The sequence below is a fragment of the Saccopteryx bilineata genome, chromosome 8, assembly GCF_036850765.1.
Source record: "Saccopteryx bilineata isolate mSacBil1 chromosome 8, mSacBil1_pri_phased_curated, whole genome shotgun sequence".
NCBI lineage: Eukaryota > Metazoa > Chordata > Mammalia > Chiroptera > Emballonuridae > Saccopteryx > Saccopteryx bilineata.
The window spans coordinates 69109106-69131376 of NC_089497.1; the positions used below are offsets into that span (position 1 = coordinate 69109106).

At 37.8% G+C, this 22271-nt stretch overlaps 1 protein-coding gene across 1 annotated transcript in view; it reads right to left on the reverse strand.

Annotated features, from left to right (window-relative positions):
* The window catches only part of VPS8 (VPS8 subunit of CORVET complex), a 405986-nt gene that overhangs the window by 194748 nt on the left and 188967 nt on the right, over positions 1–22271 (reverse strand). Inside the window, exon 28 of the mRNA XM_066240876.1 lies at positions 18022–18093. Coding sequence (XP_066096973.1) covers positions 18022–18093 — 72 coding nt within the window. The remainder of the gene's footprint in view (positions 1–18021; positions 18094–22271) is intronic.

Here is a 22271-nt window from a genome sequence, read left to right on the forward strand (position 1 = left end):
CCAGGTCACAGAGATACAGACATCTCTCCAGCTCCAATCAGCGCAACAAGACACAGCTGAAAAGAAAAAGTGGGGAGGAGGGGCAGTAACTCAGGTCTCCATGGAGATTAGAGATACACCTCCCCCTATTGAATCTGAGAAAGCAACCTGCTCCCAGAGAGTTTAACTGACAGAAGAGGACCTTAGAGCCTCAGGTCATACCCCCAGCATTCCTGGATACAGTTGCAAATAAGCCCCTGCTGAGATCAGCAAACAAGACAATCACCTGCTAAGAAAACAAACAAATCAAGACTTCAAAGCGACCCAAATCCGAAAGTGGATTACAAATAATAGCTAATGCCAACCCAAGAAGACCTAGAAATAACACAAGAGAAAACTGGAGGCAGACAACACCAAGCCTAGAAACAACCAGCTCTACAAACAAAACACCCAAACACACAGACATAATGAGAAGAAAGAGAAGTGCAATCCAAATGAAACCACAAGAGAAACCTTCAGGAGATGAACTGAGTGATAGAGAAATAATCAAACTTCTGGATGCAGAGTTCAAAATAATGATTGTAAGGATGCTTAGGGATCTTAGAACAACAATGGATGGTCATCACGAACACTTAAATAAATAAATAGCAAGTATAAAAAAGGATATTGAAATATTAAAAAAGAATCAGTCAGAGATGATAAATACAATATCAGAAAGGAAGACCACAATGGAAGGAATTAAAAACAGGATTGGATGGAGCTGAGGATCGAATCAGCGAGTTGGAGGACAACTGGAATGAAGGCATGAAAGCAGAGAAGAAAAAAGAAAAGGGACTCAAAAAGTCTGAGGAAACAGAGAGCTCTGTGACAACATAAAGAGAAATAACATCTGCATCATAGGGGTTCTTGAAGAAGAGAAAGAACAAGGGATAGAGACATTGTTCAATCATATCAGAGCTGAAAACTTCACTAAATTAATGCAGGAGAAACTCTCACAAGTTCAAGAAGCACAGAGAACTCCATTAAAGAGAAACCCAAAGAAACCTACACCAAGACACATCATAATTAAAATACCAAAGCTAAGTGATAAAGAGAAAATATTAAAAGCTGCTAGAGAAAAAAGGCTATCACCTACAAAGGAGCCCCCATGACATCAGACTTCTTAACAGAAACATTTGAGGCCAGAAGGGAATGGCAAGAAATATTCAAAGTAATGCAAAACAAGAACCTACAACCAAGACTACTTTATCCAGCAAGGCTATCATTTAAAATTGAAGAAGAAATAAAACATTTCCCACACAAAAAAAAACCTCAAGGAATTCATTACAACCAAACCAATGCTGCAAGAAATGTTAAGGGGCATGGTGTAAACAGATCAAAGTAGGAAAAGAAAATGGTAAAAGAGGAATAGAGCTTTAAAGAATAAAATGGCAATAAACAACTACATATCAATAATAACCTTAAATATAAATAGATTAAATGATCCTGTCAAAAGACATAGGGTAGCCGCACGGATAAGAAAACAAGACCCATACATATGCTGTCTACAAGAGACACAACTTAAAACAAAAGATGCACATAGACTGAAGGTAAAAGGATGGAAAAAAACATTTCATGCAAATGGAAATTAAAAAAAGCTGGGGTAGCAATACTTATATCAGACAAAATGGACTTCAAAACAAAGAATATAGTAAGAGATAAATAAGGCCACTACATAAAGATAAAGGGAGCAATCCAACAGGACGATATAACTACTATAAATATCTATGCACCTAATATAGGAGCACCTAAATATATAAAGCAGACTTTGACAGATATAAAGAACGAGATCAACAGCAACACTATAATAGTAGGGGATTTTATTACCCCACTAACATCATTAGATAGATCCTCAAGAAAAAAAATTAACAAAGAAAGGACACACTAGATCAACTCAATTTAAAAGATATCTTCAGAACCTTTCACCGTAATGCAGCAGAATTCTTTTCAAGTGCTCATGGCACATTCTCTAGGATAGACCACATGTTAGGGCACAAAAGTGGTCTCAACAAATTTAAGAAGACTGAAATCATATCAAGCACTTTCTCTGATCAAAATGGCATGAAACTAGAAATCAACCACAACACAAAAGCTCAAAAATTCTCAAACACATGGAAACTAAATAGCAGGTTTTAAATAACGAATGAATTAAGAATGAGATCAAAGAAGAAATAAAAAAATTCCTAAAAACGAATGATAATGAGCATACAACAACTCAAAATTTATGGGACACAGCGAAAGCAGTACTGAGAGGGAAGCCCATAGCACTACAGGCACACTTTAAGAAGCTAGAAAAGCTCAAATAAACAACTTAACCCTGCATCTAAAAGAACTAGAAAGAGAACAGCAAGTAAAGCCCACATGTAGTAGAAGGAAGGAAATAATAAAGATCAGAGCAGAAATAAATGACACAGAGACTAAAGAAACAATACAGACAATCAATAAAACCAGGAGCTGGTTCTTTGAAAAGGTAAACAAGATCGATGAACCTTTAACTAGACTCACCAAGAAAAAGAGAGAGAGGACTCAAATAAATAAAATTAGAAATGAGAGGGGAGAAATAACAACTAACACAACAGAAATACAAAATATTGTAAGAAAATACTATGAAGAACTGTATGCCAAAAAACTAGACAACCTAGATGAAATGGACAAATTCCTTAAAACATACAATCTTCCAAAAATCAATCTGGAAGAATCAGAAAACCTAAACAGACCAATTACAACAAATGAGACCAAAACAGTTATCAAAAATCTCCCAACAAAGAAGAGTCCTGGGCCAGATGGCTTCACAAGTGAATTCTACCAAATATTCGTAGAAGAACTAACTCCTATCCTTCTCAAGCTATTTCAAAAAATTCAAGAGGAAGGAAGACTTCCAAGCTCCTTTTATGAGGCGAGCATAATTCTGATTCCAAAACCAGGCAAAGACAACACAAAGAAAGAAAATTATAGGCCAATATCTCTGATGAATATAGATGCTAAAATCCTCAACAAAATATTAGCAAACCGGATCCAACCATATATGGAAAAAAACATACACCATGATCAAGTGGGATTTATTCTGGGGAGGAAAGGCTGGTATAATATTCACAAATCAATCAATGTGATTCATCACATAAACAAAAGGAAGGAGAAAAACCACATGAAAATTTCAATAGATGCAGAAAAAGCATTTGATAAAATCCAGCACCCATTCATGATCAAAACTCTCAACAAAGTGGGAATACAGGGAACATACCTCAACATGATAAAAGCCATCTATGACAAACCCACAGCCAATATTATACTCAATGGGCATAAATTGAAAGCACTCCCCTTAAGATCAGGAACAAGGCATGGGTGCCCCTTTTCACCACTCTTATTAAACATAGTCCTGGAAGTCCTAGCCACAGCAATCAAACAAGAAGGAGAAATAAAAGGCATGAAAGTTGAAAAGAAGTACGGCTATCATTATTTGCAGATGATATAATATTGTATATAGAAAATCCTAAAGTCTCAGTCAAAAAAACTACTGGACCTGATAAATGAATTCAGCAAGGTGGCAGGATATAAAATTAATACTCAGAAATCAGAGGCATTTTTATACACCAACAATGAACAGTCAGAAATAGAAATTAAGGAAACAATCCCCTTCACTATTACATCCCAAAAATTAAAGTACCTAGGAGTAAATTTTACCAAGGAGACTAAATACTTGTACTTGGAAAAGTATAAAACATTGAGAAAAGAAATGAAGGAAGATACAAAGAAGTAGAAGCATATACCGTGCTCATGGTTAGAAAGAATAAACATCATTAAAATGTCTATATTACTCAAAGCAATCTATAAATTCAATGCAATACCAATTAAAATACCAATGACATACTTTAAAGATATAGATAGATATAGATTACATATTCCAAAAACTTATATGGAACCAAAAGAGAACATGAATAGCCTCAGCAATCTGAAAAAGGAAGAATAAAGTGGGAGGTATCACACTTCCTGATATCAAGTTATACTATAAGGCCACTGTACTCAAAACAGCCTGGTACTGGCATAAGAACAGGCATATAGATCAATGGAACAGAACTGAGAACCCAGAAATAAACCCGCAGCTCTATGGAGAACTGATATTTGACAAAGGAGGTAAGGGCATACAATGGAGTAAAGACAGCCTCTTTAATAAATGGTGTTGGGAAAATTGGACAGCTACCTGCAAAAAAATGAAACTAGACCACCAACTTACACTATTCACAAAAACAAACTCAAAATAGATAAAAAACTTAAATGTACGGCATGAAACCATAAGTATCTTAGAAGAAAACATCAGCAGTAAGCTCTCTGACATCTCTCGCAGCGATATATTTGCTGATTTATCTCCACGGGCAAGTGAAATAAAAGACAGGATAAACAAGTGGGACTATATCAAACTAAAAAGCGTCTGCACAGCCAAAGACAATAAGAACAGAATAAAAAGACAAACTACACAATGGGAGAACATATTTGACAGTACGTCTGATAAGGGGTTAATAACCAAAATTTATAAAGAACTTGTAAATCTCAACACCAGAAAGACAAAAAATCCAATCAAAAAATGGGCAAAAGAAATGAATAGACACTTCTCCAAAGAGGACATACAGATGGCCCATAGGCATATGAAAAAATGCTGAACATCACTAATCATTAAAAAAATGCAAATTAAAACCACAATAAGATATCACCTCACACCAGTCAGAATGGCGCTCATCAACAAAACAACACAGAAGAAGTGCTGGCGAGGATGTGGAGAAAAGGGAACCCTCCTGCACTGCTGGTGGGAATGCAGACTAGTGCAGCCTCTGTGGAAAACAGTATGGAGATTCCTCAAAAAATTGAAAATCGAACTGTCTTTTGACCCAGCTATCCCACTTTTAGGAATATACCTTAAGAACACCATAGAACTGTTCCAAAAGGAGCAATGCACCCCCATGTTATGTTAGCATTGTTCACAATAGCAAAGATCTGGAAACAGCCCAAAAGTGCATCAGAGGACAATGGATTAAAAAGCTTTGGTACATATATACTATGGAATACTACTCAGCCATAAGAAATGATGACATCGGATCATTTACAATAACATGAATGGACCTTGATAACATTAAACAGAGTGAAATAAGTAAATCAGAAAAAACTAAGATATATGAACCCATACATAGATGGGACATAAAAATGAGACTCAGAGACATGGACAAGAATGTGATGGTAACAGGGGGTGGGATGGGCGGGTGGGGAAGGGGTGAGGAAGAAGAGAGAGGGGGTAGGGGGAAGGGAGGGGCACAAAGAAAACCCTATAGAAGGTGACGGAAGACAATTTGACTTTGGGTGAGGGGTATGCAGCATAATCAAATGTCAAAATAATCTGGAGATGTTTTCTCGGAACATATATACCCTGATTTATTAATGTCACTGCATTAAAATTAATTTAAAAAGATGTTATGGTAGATACCTTCAAGGGAATTATAAATGAGAAAGCAAGGTGAGATAGGTAAACACATCATGAATAAAAAGTATGATGTTATCAGCACTATTATAACAGAACAAATGACTACCGAAGCACAGTGGGGAATTTTAGTTCAAGTGATTAGAAAGGGAATTAAAAAGAAATGAGAAAAGTAGCTTTTAAACTAAACTGTAAAGCCCACGTGAAACTTGGGATGGGAAAATGTCAGGAGAGAGTTCAATCCAACCAGAGATCCACCCAGAATCCAAGCAGGAACACAGTAACACAGGAGAGTGTTTGGAGACAGTATAGGCTCCATTAGACCGTAGCACCATGCAGGACGAGCAAGAAATAGATAGAAAGAAAAGGTTAGTCTTCAAATGTCATTGTAAAATATCTAGAATTCATTCCATAGAAAACTGGGGAGCTACAAAAGGTGTTTGACCAGGAGAGTTGCTCATGATCAGTACTGTGCTCACTTAAGAAAATTATACCATCAGTAGTGTATATGATAAAATAACAGAAGAAATAGAAGGTAGACTATGTGACTGCAGAAGTCCAGTGGAAAGACAAAGGGGTTCTGAACTAGGGCAGTGATAATGAAAAGGGAAGGAGGAAGAGCTGCAAAAGACACAGCAGAGAGAGAGAGGAGACAGGTTGAGTATGGATACGTGTGGAAAGGTGTGGCTAAAGGAGAAATTTAAATATGACCGATGTTGAGCCAGAGGCAGGTAGAATAATGGAGCCAGTAACAAAGACAGAATGCAGCAGTTCCAGAAAGAAGATCACATACTGTCTTGGATTAGCTGCATTTATGGAGGCAACCTTACAATTAATTAAAGAATAATACCCTCTCTTCTCAATCAAAATATCATAAATTTCCTCCTTCTATTCTCCATTCAAAAATAAAAGACTTTTCCTACTATAAACATGCCCTAGGGGAGGTCTAGCTTTTGGCCTACTTTTCTTACTTTACTTTATTTTTTTCTTTTACTCATCCTGCTTTTGTCCAGCAATCACAGCTTGCTCAACTACATAATTAATCATTACAGAGTATATTTCAAGTTGTAATCTGTGTTTGTTGTAGATTTATAATATTCAAAGAGCTTTCTATAGCTTTAGAGTACCCAGTCATCATGCTTTTCAGTGTGCAGGTCCCTTCTGAGGATTCAACTGTGGAGGCCCAGCTAGTGCTCCTCTGCTTTTATCCCTTCCTTTTATTCTAAAATGTCAACTCCTTAAGTGATTTCACTCATAGATGAGATATAAAACTGAAAGCAACAAATGAACAAACAAAAAGTCATAGACAACAGTATGGTGGTTACCACAGAGTAGGGGGTGGGGAGTAGTAAAGGGTAAAGAGGGTCAAATATTTGGTGACAGAAGATGATCTGACTTTAGGTGAAAGGTACACAATATAAAATGCAGATCATGTATCACAGAAATGTACACTTGAAATCTATATAATTGTATTAACCAATGTCACCCCCAATAAACTTAATAAAAAGGAAAAATAAAGTCTGATCCTGAAATACCCTTTGAGAAACCAGTTCTAACTCACAACCAATTCCCTTGCCACCTCAGAGAATGTCTACCTGAAATGGTAAACATGGGTCATTCTACAAATACTGCTTCCTCTCCATTTCATCTCTCTTAACTATTTCAGACCTAGGCTTACAAAATTTTCTGGGCAATCTTGTACAAACTCACAAATTAACAGCCCCCCCCCCCCCCGCCATCTGCAGCCAGTCAGCATACATAATAAATGCCTTACGTGTGATGTTCATTCGCCTGTTCTCTGATCACTGTCTACACTCCCACTTTTACTGTCTCCTTCAGAAGTACACTTTAAAAGATTAGTATAAATCTATTACTGGAAATAAGAAAATAATCTCAAAAGTTCATTCCTCATTGACTCAAGGTAAAACCTATCAAAGCGATATACAAGAATAGCAATTCGTCAATAGTAACAGTTTAAGTAATTTATGGAACTTTATTCTCTTCATTTGGACCATTCTTCCAATTTAATGTAATTTAAATTCCAATTCAACTAAACATTTCTTGAACATCTACAAAGTTGCAGGCATTGCGCCAAACGTGTTCTGGGCATGTTAAAGTGACCATTAAAAAACAACAAAGGAGATGAGAATATATAACGGAGAAAAGGCAGTCCCTTCAGTAAATGGTGTTGGGAAAATTGAACAGCTACATGCAGAAGAATGAAACTAGACCAACTTTCTTAACCATATATAAAAATAAACTCAAAGTAGATAAATGAAAGACTTGAAATCATAAAACTCTTTAAAGAAAACATAGGCAGTAAACTCCTTGACACCAATCTTAGCAATATTTCTTTGGATATGTCATTTCAGGCAAGAGCAACAAAAGCAAAAATAAACAAATGAGACTACTTCAAATTACTCAAAGGCAAGGAATCATCAACAAAATGAAAAGGCAACCTACTGAATAAGAGAAGATATTTGCAAATGATGTATTTGATAAGGGGTTGAAATCCAAAATATATAAACAATTCATACAATTCTAAATCAAAAAGTCAAACAATCAGATTAAAAAATCAGGGCAGAGGACCTGATCAGACATTTTTCCAAAGAAGACATACAGATAATTCATATAACAGGCACATGAAAAAATTATCAAAACCACAATGAGATACCACTTCACACCTAATTAAGTAGCTATTATCAAAAAGATAAGAAGTAATAAGAAGCGAGAATATAGAGAAAAGGGAACACTAGTACACTGTTGGTGGGAATGTAAATTGGTGCAGCCACTATGGGAAACAGTATGGAAGGTCCTTAAAAATTAAAACTGAAACTACCATAAAATTTAGCCATTCCATTTCTGGGTATTTAGCCAAAAAAACCAAAAACACCAATTTGAAAAGATATGTGCACCACATGTTCACTGCAGCATGATTTACAATAGCCAAGATATGGAAGCAACCCTAAGGGCCTATCTACAAATAAACAGATAAAGATGTAATGTTTATATACACACCGGAATACTACTTAACCATAAAAAAGAATGAAATCTTGCTATTTGCAACAACATAAATAGACCTAGAGGATATTATGCTACGTGAAATAAATCAGAGAACAATAAATACTACCTGATTTTACTTACACATGGAATATAATGAACAGAACAAATAAAACAATCAGAAACAGATCCATAGATAGAGAACTGGTGGTTGTCAGCAGGAAGGGGATTGGAGGAATGGCAGAATGGCAGAATGATGGAATGGAGGTATGGAGGAAACAGGCAAAATAGGTGAAGGGGATTAAGAGGTACCAACTTCTAAATCATGAGGATGTAATATACAGCACAGGGAATACAGTCTACTAATAATACTGTACACTGTAATAAGTTTGTAACAAATGATAATTAGATTTATCATGGTGATTACTTCATAATGTAAAAAATATTGAGGCACGATGTTATACACCTGAAACTAATATAATATTGCATGTCAACTATAATTAAATTTTTTAAAATTACAAAATAAAATTCTCAGTCTCTAAGAAGCTTAAGTCCAGGTAGGAAAATATACATGTATACAATTACCAAACAGGTTTCCAAGTATAGCATAAAATGTTGTATGAATACAGAGAAGGGGTAACTAATCAAACTGGAAGTGTGGGAAAGGATAATATTTTTTACATTGAATTTATTGGGGTGACACTGGCTAACAAAATTATACAGGATTCAGATGCACAATTCTACAACACATCTTTTGCACACTGTATTATGTGTTCATTCTTCCAAGTCAAGTCTCTGTCCATCACCATTTGCCCCGCCATATTCTCCTCCACCTCCTGCCACGCTGGCTCCCCAGCAATCACCACACTGTTGTCTGTGTCTATAAGTTTCTCTTTTTTTTTGTCCATCTTTGCTCAATCCCTTCACTTCCCCTTATCTATACCCTCACCCCAACAGCTGTCGGCCTGCTCTCTATGAATCCATCTGTTTTTGGTTGTTAGTACATTTTTTCATTAGATTCCATGCATGAGTGAAATCATATGGTACTTGTCTTTCTCTATTTTACTCCTCATAATGTTCTACATATCCATCCATGCTGATACAAAAGGTAAGATTTCCTCTTTCATGGCTGAGTAGTATTCCATTGTGTAAATGTACCACAACTTTTTCACCCACTCATCTACTGATGGGCACTTGGGGGACTTCAAATCTTGGCTATTAAAAACACTGCAATGGCCTGACCAGGCAGTGGCGCAGTGGATAGAGCGTCAGACTGGGATGCTGAGGACCCAGGTTCAAGACCCTGAGGTCACCAGCTTGAGCGCGGGCTCATCTGGCTTGAGCAAAAAGCTCACCAGCTCAGATACAAGGTGGCTGGCTCGAGCAAGGGGTTACTCGGTCTGCTGAAGGCCCATGGTCAAGGCATATATGAGAAAGCAATCAATGAACAACTAAGGTGTCACAAGGAAAAACTGATGATTGATGCTTCTCATCTCTCTCCGTTCCTGTCTGTCTGTCTGTCCCTGTCTATCCCTCTCTCTCTCTCTGTCCCCGTAAAAAAACAACAAACACTGCAATGAACATCGGGGTACATATACTCTATTTTTTCAAATTAGTGGTTTGAGTTTACTTGGATAAATTCTCAGAAGTGAAATTTTTGGGTCATAAGGCAGTTTCATTTAAAAATTTTTGAGAGTCAGGCCAGTTGGCTCAGTGGATAGAGCATTGGCCCAGCATGCAGACATTCCAGGTTCAATCCTGGTCAGTGCACACAGGAGAAGCAACCATCTGCTTCTCTTCCCCTCTCTCCCCCTTCTTTCTCTCTTCCCCTCTCACAGTCAGTGGCTCGAGTAATTCAAGTGCCATAGGCCCTGAGGATAGCTCAGTTGATTCAAGCATTGGCTCCAGATGGGGTTGCCCAGGTGGATCCCAGTCAGGGTGCATGTGGAAGTTTGTCTATCTCCCCTACTCTCACTTTACAATAGGAATAGAATAGAATAGAATAGAATAGGAATAGAATAGAATAGAATAGAATAGAATAGAATAGAATAGAATAGAATAGAATAGAATAGAATAGAATAGAATAGAATAGAATAGAATGAAAATTTTTTTAATTTTTATTTTTCTGAAGTTGGAAACGGGGAAGCAGTCAGACAGACTCCCACATGCGCCTGACCGGGATCCACCCGGCACGCCCACCAGGGGGCGATGCTCTGACCATCTGGGGCATTGCTCTATTGCAACCAGGGCCATTCTAGCACCTGAGGCAGAGCCCATGGAGCCATCCTCAGTGCCCGGGGCAACTTTGCTCCAATGGAGCCTTGGCTGCGGGAGGGGAAGAGAGAGACAGAGAGGAAGGAGAGGGGGAGGGGTGGAGAAGCAGATGGGTGCTTCTCCTGTGTGCCCTGGCTGGGAATCGAACCCGGGACTCCTGCACACCAGGCCAACACTTTACCACTGAGCCAACCGGCCAGGGCTAAAATGAAATTTTTTGAGGTAACTCCATACTGCTTTCCACCGTGGTTGTACAAATCTAAATTCCCAACAAAAGTGCATGAGGATACTGTAACCTACAGTTGTTTTTTTATTGATGTTAGTCAATCTGACAGGTGTAAGGTGATATTTCATTGTGGTTTTAATTTGCATTTCTCTGATGATTAATGACCTTAAGCATCTTTTCATATTTCTATTGGACATATGTATATCTTCTTTGGAGAATTGTCTATTCAGGTCCTTTGCCCCTTTCCTCATTGACTTGCTTTTGTATGTGTATGTTTCTGTGTGTGTGTGCTGAGTTTTATCACTTCTTTATAAATTTTAGATATTAATCCTTTATCAGATATATTAGCAAATATGTTCTTCCATTCACTGGGTTGTCTTTTTCATTTTGTTGATGGTTTCTTTTGCTGTGCAAAAACTTCTTTAGAAGAGGCTCACTTTTTTTTCCTCTTGCTCCCCTTGTCAAAGAGGATATATTAGAAAAAATATTGCTACAAAAAATGTCCAAGATTTTATTTCTATATTTTCTTCTAGGATTTTTATGGTTTTGTGACTTACATTAAAGTCTTTATCCATTTGAATCTATTCTTGTGTATGGTGTAAGTTGGTGGTATAGTTTCAGTTTTTCACATGTACCTGTCCAACTTTCCCAGCACCATTTATTAAAGAGACTGTCTTTACTCCATTGTATTCTCTTGCCTCCTTTGTCAAATTTTTTTTTTTTCATTTTTTCATTTTTCTGAAGCTGGAAACGGGGAGAGACAGTCAGACAGACTCCCGCATGCGCCCGACCGGGATCCACCCGGCACGCCCACCAGGGGCGACGCTCTGCCCACCAGGGGGCGATGCTCTGCCCATCCTGGGCGTCGCCATATTGCGACCAGAGCCACTCTAGCGCCTGAGGCAGAGGCCACAGAGCCATCCCCAGCGCCCGGGCCATCTCTGCTCCAATGGAGCCTTGGCTGCAGGAGGGGAAGAGAGAGATCCTTTGTCAAATATTAATTGACCATAAAGGCGTGGGTTGATTTCTGGGCTCTCTATTCTGTTCCACTAACCTATATGTCTGTTTTAATGCCAGTACCATCCTGTTTTTATTACTATGGCGTTGTAGTATAGTTGGATATCAAGTAGTGTGATTCCTCTAACTTTCTTCTTTTTTCTTAAGATTGCTGTGGCTATTCAGAGTCTTTTGTGATTTCATATAAATTATGGGAAAATGTGTTCTAGTTGTGTAAAATATGCCATTGGTATGTTGATAGAATTGCTTTGGGTACTATGGACATTTTAATGATGTTAATCCTTCCTGTCCATGAACACATATGCTTCCACTTATTTGTATTTTCTTCAATTTCTTTTTTCAGTGTCTTAATTTTCCAAATACAGGTATTTTAGATCTTTGGTTAAATCTATTCCTAGGTATTTTGTTCTTTTTGAAGCAATTGTGAATGTGATTGTTTTCTTAGTTTCCCTTCCTCATAGTTCATTATTGGTCTATAAAAATGCAACTGATTTCTGGATAATTATTTGTATCCTGCTATTTTACTGAATTCACTGATCAGTTCTAATAGTTTTTGGTGGACTCTTTAGAGTTCTCTCTATATAGTATCATGTCATCTGCAAATAATGAAAGTTTTACTTCTTCCTTTCCAATTTGGAACCTTCTATTTCTTATTCGTGTCTGAATGCTGTGAGGACTTCCAGTACTATGTTGAATAAGAGTGGTGAAAGTGAGCATCCCTGTCTTCTTCCCAATCTTAAGGGAAATGCTTGTAGTTTTTGTGGGAAAGGATTCTAAGAGTTTCTTATAGATGATATAAGAGTTACACACTGGAAAATTGTTAGAAATTTTCCAGGCAGAGAAAAGGAAGGAAAAGGCAAGATAGGATGAAAGAAAATTCATACAAAGAACATAAGCCATAAAGATGACACAAAAATTTCAATGAATTCCAATAATTTAATATTATTGAAAAGTATGTAATACAGTGGGGGATGGCTGTAGTGAGAGGAGCAGTTATAGAATAGTAGTCAGAGACCAAAAAATACAGGAGGATCTTGGAAGTAATATAAACAATTTAGATGGGTATGGCAGAAGCTAGTACCTATGCTTCAACATCTTCCTCCTTCCTAACTTAGACACAACTTAGAACAACTTATTTTTAGCTAAACTCATGTTTACCCACAATACAGAGTATATTTTCAGTCTTTCTCAGCAGCAAAGGTGTCATATATCTAAGTTCTGATCAACATGATATAAACATAATTATAGTCCATAACTTCTAAGAAATTTTCTTAAAGAGAGGAAATTGGCCTGACCTGTGGTGGTGCAGTGGATAAAGTGTCAACCTGGAAATGCTGAGGTCACCGGTTCGAAACCCTGGGCTTGCCTGGTCAAGGCACATATGGGAGTTGATGCTTCCAGCTCCTCCCCCTTCTCTCTCTCTCTCTCTCTCTCTCTCACCTCTCTCTTCTTCTCTGTCTCTCTCTCTCCCTCTCTCTCTCCTCTCTAAAAATGAATAAAAAATTAAAAAAAATAAAAATAAAATAAAGAGAGGAAATACCATCTTCATTTCTTTCTGCATTCAGACTAGCTAGAATACAGAGGTGATGGCTGAAACCTCAGAAGTCATTATGGAATAAAAGCAGAAACCATGTACTAAAAATAACAGCAGTAAGAAAGAATCAATGTGTATTCCTGATAACTTTGTAAAGTTACTCTACTAGATCAGGTTGCCTACCTCCATAATTCTTATATAAAAAAACAAATTCCCATAAAAATTAAACTATTGTTATTTAAATTTTCTCTATAGCAGCTCGTAATTACAATTGATTCAATAAGGAGGCACAGAAGAATATTAGGTAGAGGAAAGGCAAGAACACAAATCAGAGGATGACAAGATTAGGTACAAAGACTATTTTAGGAAATAGTATTTTGGAAATCTAGGTAAAAATCCTCCATACTGGCATGCTTCCTCCCTCCCAGGAGAATGCCTGAGCCTTTCCCTTCTCCTCTTTTTCCCCCATGGACATGCATCTCCTAAACTTTAAGGGATCCCCTCGAGACTTGCAACCAGGGGAACAATGGGCAGTGGCAGCTTGTCCCCAGTCAATCCCTAAACCTGTCTCCACGATCCTCTTTTCTTTGACTTCCCAGTGAGCTGACAGCAGCCCTGCCTTAGCTGAATTCTTTCCTATAATGTTTCCAGAGAGCCAAAGCTGCCCCACCTAGTCTCTCCTCTGTTGCTTGTTCTGTCCTAGGCCCTTCCTTGTTTCACTGTACCCACCTTTAATAAACGTACTCTCAAAAAAAATTCTCCACAATAGCAACCTGGATCAAACTGGCATTACTTTGAAACTTAGGAAGTCTAATCTCATATTCATTATTGGCTATCTTACAAGGTCAATAAATAGCTCGAATGACATAATGTGTACAAATGTGCTTTGGAAAGTATAAAGAACTATTATAAATGTAATGCATTAATGTTATACACAACAAAATAACGTTTTCATATTGGTCTCTTATCCAAAATAATCTAAAAGTCATTATGAGGAATAAATCTCCATTTTATAGCCAAATAAACAAGACAAAAATTCTAGGCTTTCAAGTACAAGATGAAACTGGCCTGGTGAAAGGAAAATAATCCGTCTCTGCATTCATTCATTAGCAACAGCATGAATCTCAAAATAGCTTTGGAGTGAATTTAGTTAGATTTAGACTGGGATGATCATCTTTGTCTGCCTCAAATCCTTCTTAAGTATTACCTAAGATCTCAGCACCATGGTAAAACTATGGCACTACCTTAACAACACAGTGATGTTGGTATGAAACAAAAGAAGATTCTTCAATTATTTATCTTCTCAAAGCACTCTGTAGTCAGCCTCTATTACTGCATGCAATCATATTACCATAGTAATTATCACAATATGCACTTCTCGAGAGTAGTCCCTTGTATCCTAGTATACAGTCTAAAGTCAGGATACGTTAAATTATTTTTCAAACTTAAAAAAGCTTTAATATCAAATAGTTTCTCATTAAGTGATTCTGAAAAGCATGTGGGTTAGTTTCTGTCACATATTTTTAAATTATTTTTTATTTTTCAATTACAGCTGACATACATTATTATCTTAGTTTTAGGTATCCACCGCAGTGATTAGACATTACTATTTACTAAGTGATCATCCTGGTAAATCTTGCACCCATCTGACAACATACATAGTTATTAGAATATTACTGACTATATTCCCTATGCTGTACTATACATCCCCATGACTATTCTGTAACTACCAGTTTATACTTCTTAATCTCTTCATCTTTTTCACCCATTTTCCCAACACCCCTCCTATCTGGTATCCATCAAAATATTCTCTGTATCTGTCTGTTTCTGCCTGTTCATTTGTTTTTTTAATCTATGGTTGATAGATATGTATTTATTGCCATTTTATGGTTATTTTTTTTTCTTTTTTTTTTTCTTCTTCTTAAAGGAGACCCTTAAAAAAAAAAAAAGAAGACCCTTTAACATTTCATGTAACACTGGTTTGGTGGTGATAAGTCCTTTAGCTTCTTCTTGCTTAGAAAGCTCTTTATAAGTCTTCAATTCTAAATGATAGCTTTGCTGGGTAGAGCAATCTTAGTTTAGATTCTTGTTTTTCATCACTTTCAATACTTCTTGTCAATCGCTTCTGGCCTGCAAAGTTTTTGTTGAGAAATCAGCTGATAGTTTTATGGGAGCTCCCTTGTAGGTATCTAATTACTTTTCTCTTGATGCTTTAAGATCCTCCCTTTGTCTTTAACCTTTGTCACTTTAATTAGGATGTGCCTTGGTGTGGGCCTCTTTGCATTCATCTTGTTTGGGACTCTCTGTGCTTCCTGGACTTATATGTGTATTTCCTTCACCAGGTTAGAGAAGTTTGGCCTTTTTTTAAAAAAAAAAAGGCTTTCAATTTCTTGCTCTATTTCTTCTCTTTTCATCACTCCTCTGATGCAAATGTTAGTAAGCTTGAAACTAATTCAGAGGCTCCTTACACTACCCTCATTTTGGGGGGTTCTTTTTCCTTTTTGTGGTTCTGATTGGGTGTTTTTTGCTTCCTTATATTCCAAATTGTTAATTTGATTCTTGGTTTCATCTACTCTACTGCTGATTCCCTATAAATTATTCTTTTCAGTCAGTGTATCCTTCATTTCTGACTGCTCCTTTTTTATCCTGCTGAGGTTCTCACTAATTTCACCAAGCATCCTTATAACCATTGTTGCACCTAACAGATTGCTGGTCTCCACTTTATTTGGTTCTTTTTCTGGAGTTCTTTTCTTTCACTTGGGACATGTTTCTTTGTCTCCTCATTTTGGCAGCCTCCTGTATTTGTTTCTAAGTATTAGGTAGAGCTGTTACACTTCCCAGGCTTGGTAGAGTAACCTCATGTAGTGGTGTTTTATAGGGTCTAGTGGCACAACCTCCCTGATCACTCAAGCTGGGCCCTCGAGGTGTGTCCCCCCCACCCCATGTGGGCTATATAGATATCCTCCTCTTGTATTTAAGCCTTGATTGCTGTTGGAGAGGTTTATGCCCAGGCCAATCAGCTACAAGGACTGGCTGAAACCACTAACCACTGACCTCTATGGAAGATCAGCTGTGCAGGGGTCCAACCCACAGGACAAGACTTACTTCAGCAGGGTTCTGGTTCCTGCTGCGTCCACCCCTTGAGTGTACTGTTTGTGAGGATGGTTGTGTGGTGGTGCTTTGATGTGCTTTGAAGCTTTCCACTAAGTGCACTGGGCCTTCAGGAGGTGCAGACCAAAGTCAGCTAGTGCCAGCGTTTTGCCTGGGGCCAACCGGCATGACCTACAAAGTGATCTGTAGGTAGCTACTATTTGTGCTGGGCTAGAGGTGACCAGGTGAGGCTAAACTGTGAACCAAGACTAATTGCTGGCAGTACCAGGCCTATGGCCACTTGGTGAGAGGTACAGGACACACTGAGGCCAGATGCTGCTTGTTTGAGAGATTTTAGGAAAATCTGAAGCATGAACCAAGACAGGCCATTTGTATGGAAAGCCACTGGAAATAGCTTGGGTGGCCGAAAAGTTGGGTGGGATGGGGTCTCAAGAAATCACCAGGCTGGGGCAAACAGTGAGCACGGTTGATGGAGTCTTAGATAATGGTGCCAGCCTGCTGGCTCTATTGGAGGAAGGTTCATCAAAGGAACAGTCACTTCTACCAGCACATTCATCTGAGAGAAAGCTGCACCCCAGCTCTTGACCTGGTGCCAGACCATTTAGTTCTTCCCCATGTATCTCTGGTACCTTTCAAGCTGCTCTCCCAATGCTGGAACTCAGAGGGAGTGAGTCTGAGTAAGTCCATGTGTGGGTCCTTCAAGAAAAGCTGCCTGAGCTCTAGCAGCCTTCCATCCTCCTCAGGCCTCAATCCTCACTCGATTTTATAGCCAGAAATTATGGGAACTTCTCTTCCTGGCATTGGAACCGTGGGCTGGGAGCCTGATGCGGGGCTGAGACCCTTTGCTCTTTAAGGAGGACCTCTGCAGCTGAGACATTCCTCCCAATTTTTACCTTCCACACGTGGGTGGGGGACCAGCCCATTCTGCATCACTGTCCCCCTACCATTCTTGATGTGGCTTCATCTTTAATTCTCTAGTTGTAGGACTTCCATTCTGCCAGATTTCAGAAAGGTAGTTTTGTAGTTTAGTTGTAATTTTCATGTCTAAATTTAAAAAAATTTTTATTTACCTATTGATTTTAGAGAGAGAGAGAAACATTGAATTGTTTTTCTACTTATTTATGCATTCATTGGTTGATTCTTGTATGTGCCTTGACCAGGGACTGAACCCACAACCTTGGCATATCGGGAAATGTCTAAATTTTTTTGAATAATTAGTATTTCATTCAACTTTTGAAAGCAAAGACATCATAATAGAATTTTTATATGATTGCAACATATTGCTTCATTAAACAAGATTACTTTAGAACTTACTATAGAACAATTCAATTTTCTTAAAACCATCAATACAAAGACATGTATTCTTTAAATACTTACTTTCAACAAAATATCCACAATACGCTGTTGATATTCTACAGCTTGCTTGTCATTTTTAAAATCTTCAAATGTCTAAAAGAGAAAAAAATTTTAAATTAATTATTATTTGCAAATTTTAGAAGGCAACAGGATATTAAATTCTTCTAAATAGGTAAATCCTCAAATAAGATAATCATTCCTTGTCAAGTTTTTCTTTATATACCTTTAATAATAAGGTGCTTTTAGTGAGAAAGCTACAGTATTTAATATTGCAGGGTATTCTGAGACTTAGAACATTTATAAAACAATTATTATGATTAACTGTCACAATGTTAAAATATTCAATCTTACATACAAGAAAGAGGTATCCTATCTTCAAAACACTGCCAAGTGTAGCATTTATTTTATGTCTGCTCAAGTAGAGCCAAATGTATTTTGAGAACATGCACCAAAGTAAATGAGAGCATCCGATTCTGAAAATACCTAGTACCTAAAGGATGCGTATATGAAGGAAGTGAAGTTGTATTCATATCAAAAAGTTTAAGTAAAATTATTTATTGAATAATAAGAATGATGAAAGGCTTGAATATCTTTCCTATGGTTTTCACTTGGCACATCTGGCTCTTGAAATGTTTAAATTCACATAACAAAAATTTACTGCTCATTTTCCTAAAACAAGAAAATAGACTCTATATTGTGCCAATAGATTAAAAAAAAAAAAAAAAAAAAAAGAATTTCACAGCCATGAACTTCCAAGATTACATCATAGTTACATTCAAACCAGAACACTCGCTGTTCTTCAAATGGGCCCTGAACTTCCCCAACTTCTCCAACATACCTTTGCTCATGCTGGTCTCTTATTAGTATGCCCTTCCTTCCTTTCTCCTATCTGACATATTGTAAACGCTTTAAACAAATTACTGCTGATCCATCTAGTTAATTACAGAAAAAAAAAAACTATTTTTAAAGTCTTCTTTATCAACTAGACATTTGCTGGCACTTAGTTGAGGAATGCTAAAATTATCAAGTTATCAAGGAGACTTAGGAACTCTCAGTCTGGAAAGCTCAAACAGAAAATATTATGATATTTAAATGTGTTAAATATGACCCTACCTATAAACAGAAAGATGGACTAGAAGCCATCAGCTCTGTCTTCAGGTTCATGAGCATAACAGACATGCACACACTCACGCACACATCTTCCCCACCTCAGCTGACAAAGCGAGTCTCTGCAGCTACAAATACAAGTTACTATCTGCTAATACAAGTGCGGTTCAACTAAAACACAAAACTATGGAGAATTAATATATATATATATGACAAAACTAGGAGAATTAATATATATATTATAAAACTACAGCAGTAACCACAAGTAAAAATATTTTCCTTATTCATTTTCCTCTTGGCAGAATGTATTCACTGCTTGGAAAGAGATAGTGAAAGTTTACTTCTATAAATATAATTAAGTGATGAATATTATGATATCTATAATGACATATTTTGATTGTAGTTAACAGCTCCCACCAAAATGGCACATCATTGCTCAAACATTATCATTTCACAAAGATGCTTCTAATTATACAGTGCTTGTTAGAGGACTGATACACATAGATGTTATAATGGAATTTGTGAATCACAAAAGTAGACCTAAAACTCAAGTCCAAACTCATCTATGAATTTGGTCATAAAAACTTCTTTCTGAAAACAAAACTTCTTTCTATAGTCCCTTAAAAATTATTATAGGGTTTGTATAAGATAATGAGAGTTGGCTAAATTCTAATCAAGAAGTAAACAAACATCCTCTGTAAAGGCCAGAGAAAAAATACTGTAAGCTTTGTGAGCTACATGCAATCTCTATGACACATTCTTCTGTTTTTATAACCCTTAAAAATGTAAAGAATATTCTTAGCTCACACAGACCAAAGGCCAAATGGAGCCACACTTGATACACAGGCTGAAATTTGTGGACCTTGTCCTACTATCTTCATATACCTTCCTTGTTTGATAATCTAAAAAAAGCAAAAACAATCACCTACAACCGAGGTTAATGGGAAAACTAGAAGCACAGCAAATACCACAAACTTTAACTTACATAAAATTAACTTAGAAAAATAAATACCCCAAATTAAGAGAGCTGGCTCCAAATCCCCTAACACGAAGAAGTCAGGATAGAATTGGGTAGAAGAAAGGAGGGTGTGACAAGGTTTCAGTGGTAGCAGAACACCTAAATATCAAATAGAATCCTGGGGGAGGGGATACTAAGATCAGGTGTGAGACTGGTGGGTGGGGGTGGGAGGTGTCAAACCACAGGCTAAGAGGAAGATCAAGGGAAGGGAACTGGCTAGTGTGGATCAGAGTTCTTGGTAAGATACCGCTTTTGGACTAGAGGGAGGTACCTTGGAAGGAGGAGATACTTCCTTCGAGGCTTATGGTGAAAAAGGAAGTGGTTCAAAATAAAGGACCTACTAAAACAAAATAATGTCAAATATTGAGAAGATGATAGATCACCGCCCTAAAAAGCCACTATTTATTTAAGAAATTGCACTTAATTGTAGCAAATGAAGAGAGGTACGCAAACTAGAAAAACCAGTAGGTAATTTTCTCCCACCCTCCAACAAGATCACCTATTTTTTTTTTTTTTTTTTTACAGAGACAGAGAGAGTCAGAGTGACACAGTGAGGGATAGACAGGGACAGACAGACAGGAACAGAGAGATGAGAAGCATCAATCATTAGTTTTTCGTTGCGCATTGAGACACCTTAATTGTTCATTGATTGCTTTCTCATATGTGCCTTGACCATAGGTCTTTAGCAGACCGAGTAACCCCTTGCTTGAGCCAGCGACCTTGGGCCCAAGCTGGTGAATTTTTGTTCAAACCAGATGAGCCCACCCTCAAGCTGGTGACCTCGGGGTCTCGAACCTGGGTCTTCCGCATCCCAGTCTGATGCTCCATCCACTGCGCCACCGCCTGGTCAGGCCAAGATCACCTATTATTGCTAGTTCAAAAAATCTAACACAATAAATAAGAATAAAACAACAAATGAAAGCACCTTAGAATAAAACAAAATAAAATGAAGTCACAAAACAGACTGTAAACTATAATATCCTGACATAAATTCAACATGTTTAAACATACAATTATACATCTGAAAGAACATCACAAACCAGAAATTTAAGAGTTCCAAAAAGAAATGAACAAGGAAGGAGCAGGAAGATATGAAATAGAAGCTAATTGAGGCCCTGGCTGGTTGGCTCAATGGTAGAGTGTTGGCTCAGCATGTGGAAGTCCCAGGTTTGATTTCTGGTCGGGAAACACAGGAGAAGCGACCATCTGCTTCTCGGCCCCCCCTCCCTTCTCTCTTGCTATCTCTCTCTTCCACTCCCACAGCCATGCCTTGGTTGGAGCAAGTTGGCCCCAGGTGCTGAGGATGGTTCCATGGCCTTGCCTCAGGCACTAAATAGCTTGGTTGCCAAGCAACGAGGCAACAGCCCCAGATGAGCAGAGCATCCCTGGTAGGGGGCTTGCTGGGTGGATCTCAGTCGGGGTGCGTGTGAGTCTCTTTGCCACTTAAGAAAAAAAAAAAAAGCTAATTGAACTCAAAACTGAAATAAAAGAACAAATTTATCTCAGAAATGAAGACAATTACAGGCTACCCAACAGAGAATAGATATGTCCAAAAGCATAGTAAGGGAAGTAGAGATTATAAATGAAAAGAAACAAGAAAATGAAATTTAAATGAAGGAAATAAAAGAGAGCAGAGCAAAGCTGATAAATACAAAAGATAGAGGTACAATATACAAATAACTAGAGCTTCTGAAGATGAGCAAAATAATGAAGCAAAAATAGGATTTAATTTATAATTCAAGAAAACTTTCCTGGGACCTGGCTGGTTGACTCAGCGGTAGAGCATTGGCCCAGTGTGTGGAAGTCTGGGGTTCAATTCCTGGTCAGGGCACATAGGAGAAGCAACCATCCGCTTCTCCCCCCTTCTCCATCTCTCTCTCTCTCTCTCTCTCTCATATCTCTCTCTCTCTCTCTCTCTCTCTCTCTCTTCCCCTCCTGCAACCATGGCTTGAATGGTTCAAGCAAGGTTGGCCCTGGGCGCTGAGGATGGCTCCCTAGCCTCACTTCATGCAGTAAAATAGCTTGGTAGCTGAGCAACAAAGCAGTGTCCCAGACAGGCACAGCATCAGCTGGTAGTGAGCAAGCTCACCAGATGGATCCTGGTTGGGGCACATGCGGGAATCTGTCTCCCCGCCTCTCACTTATT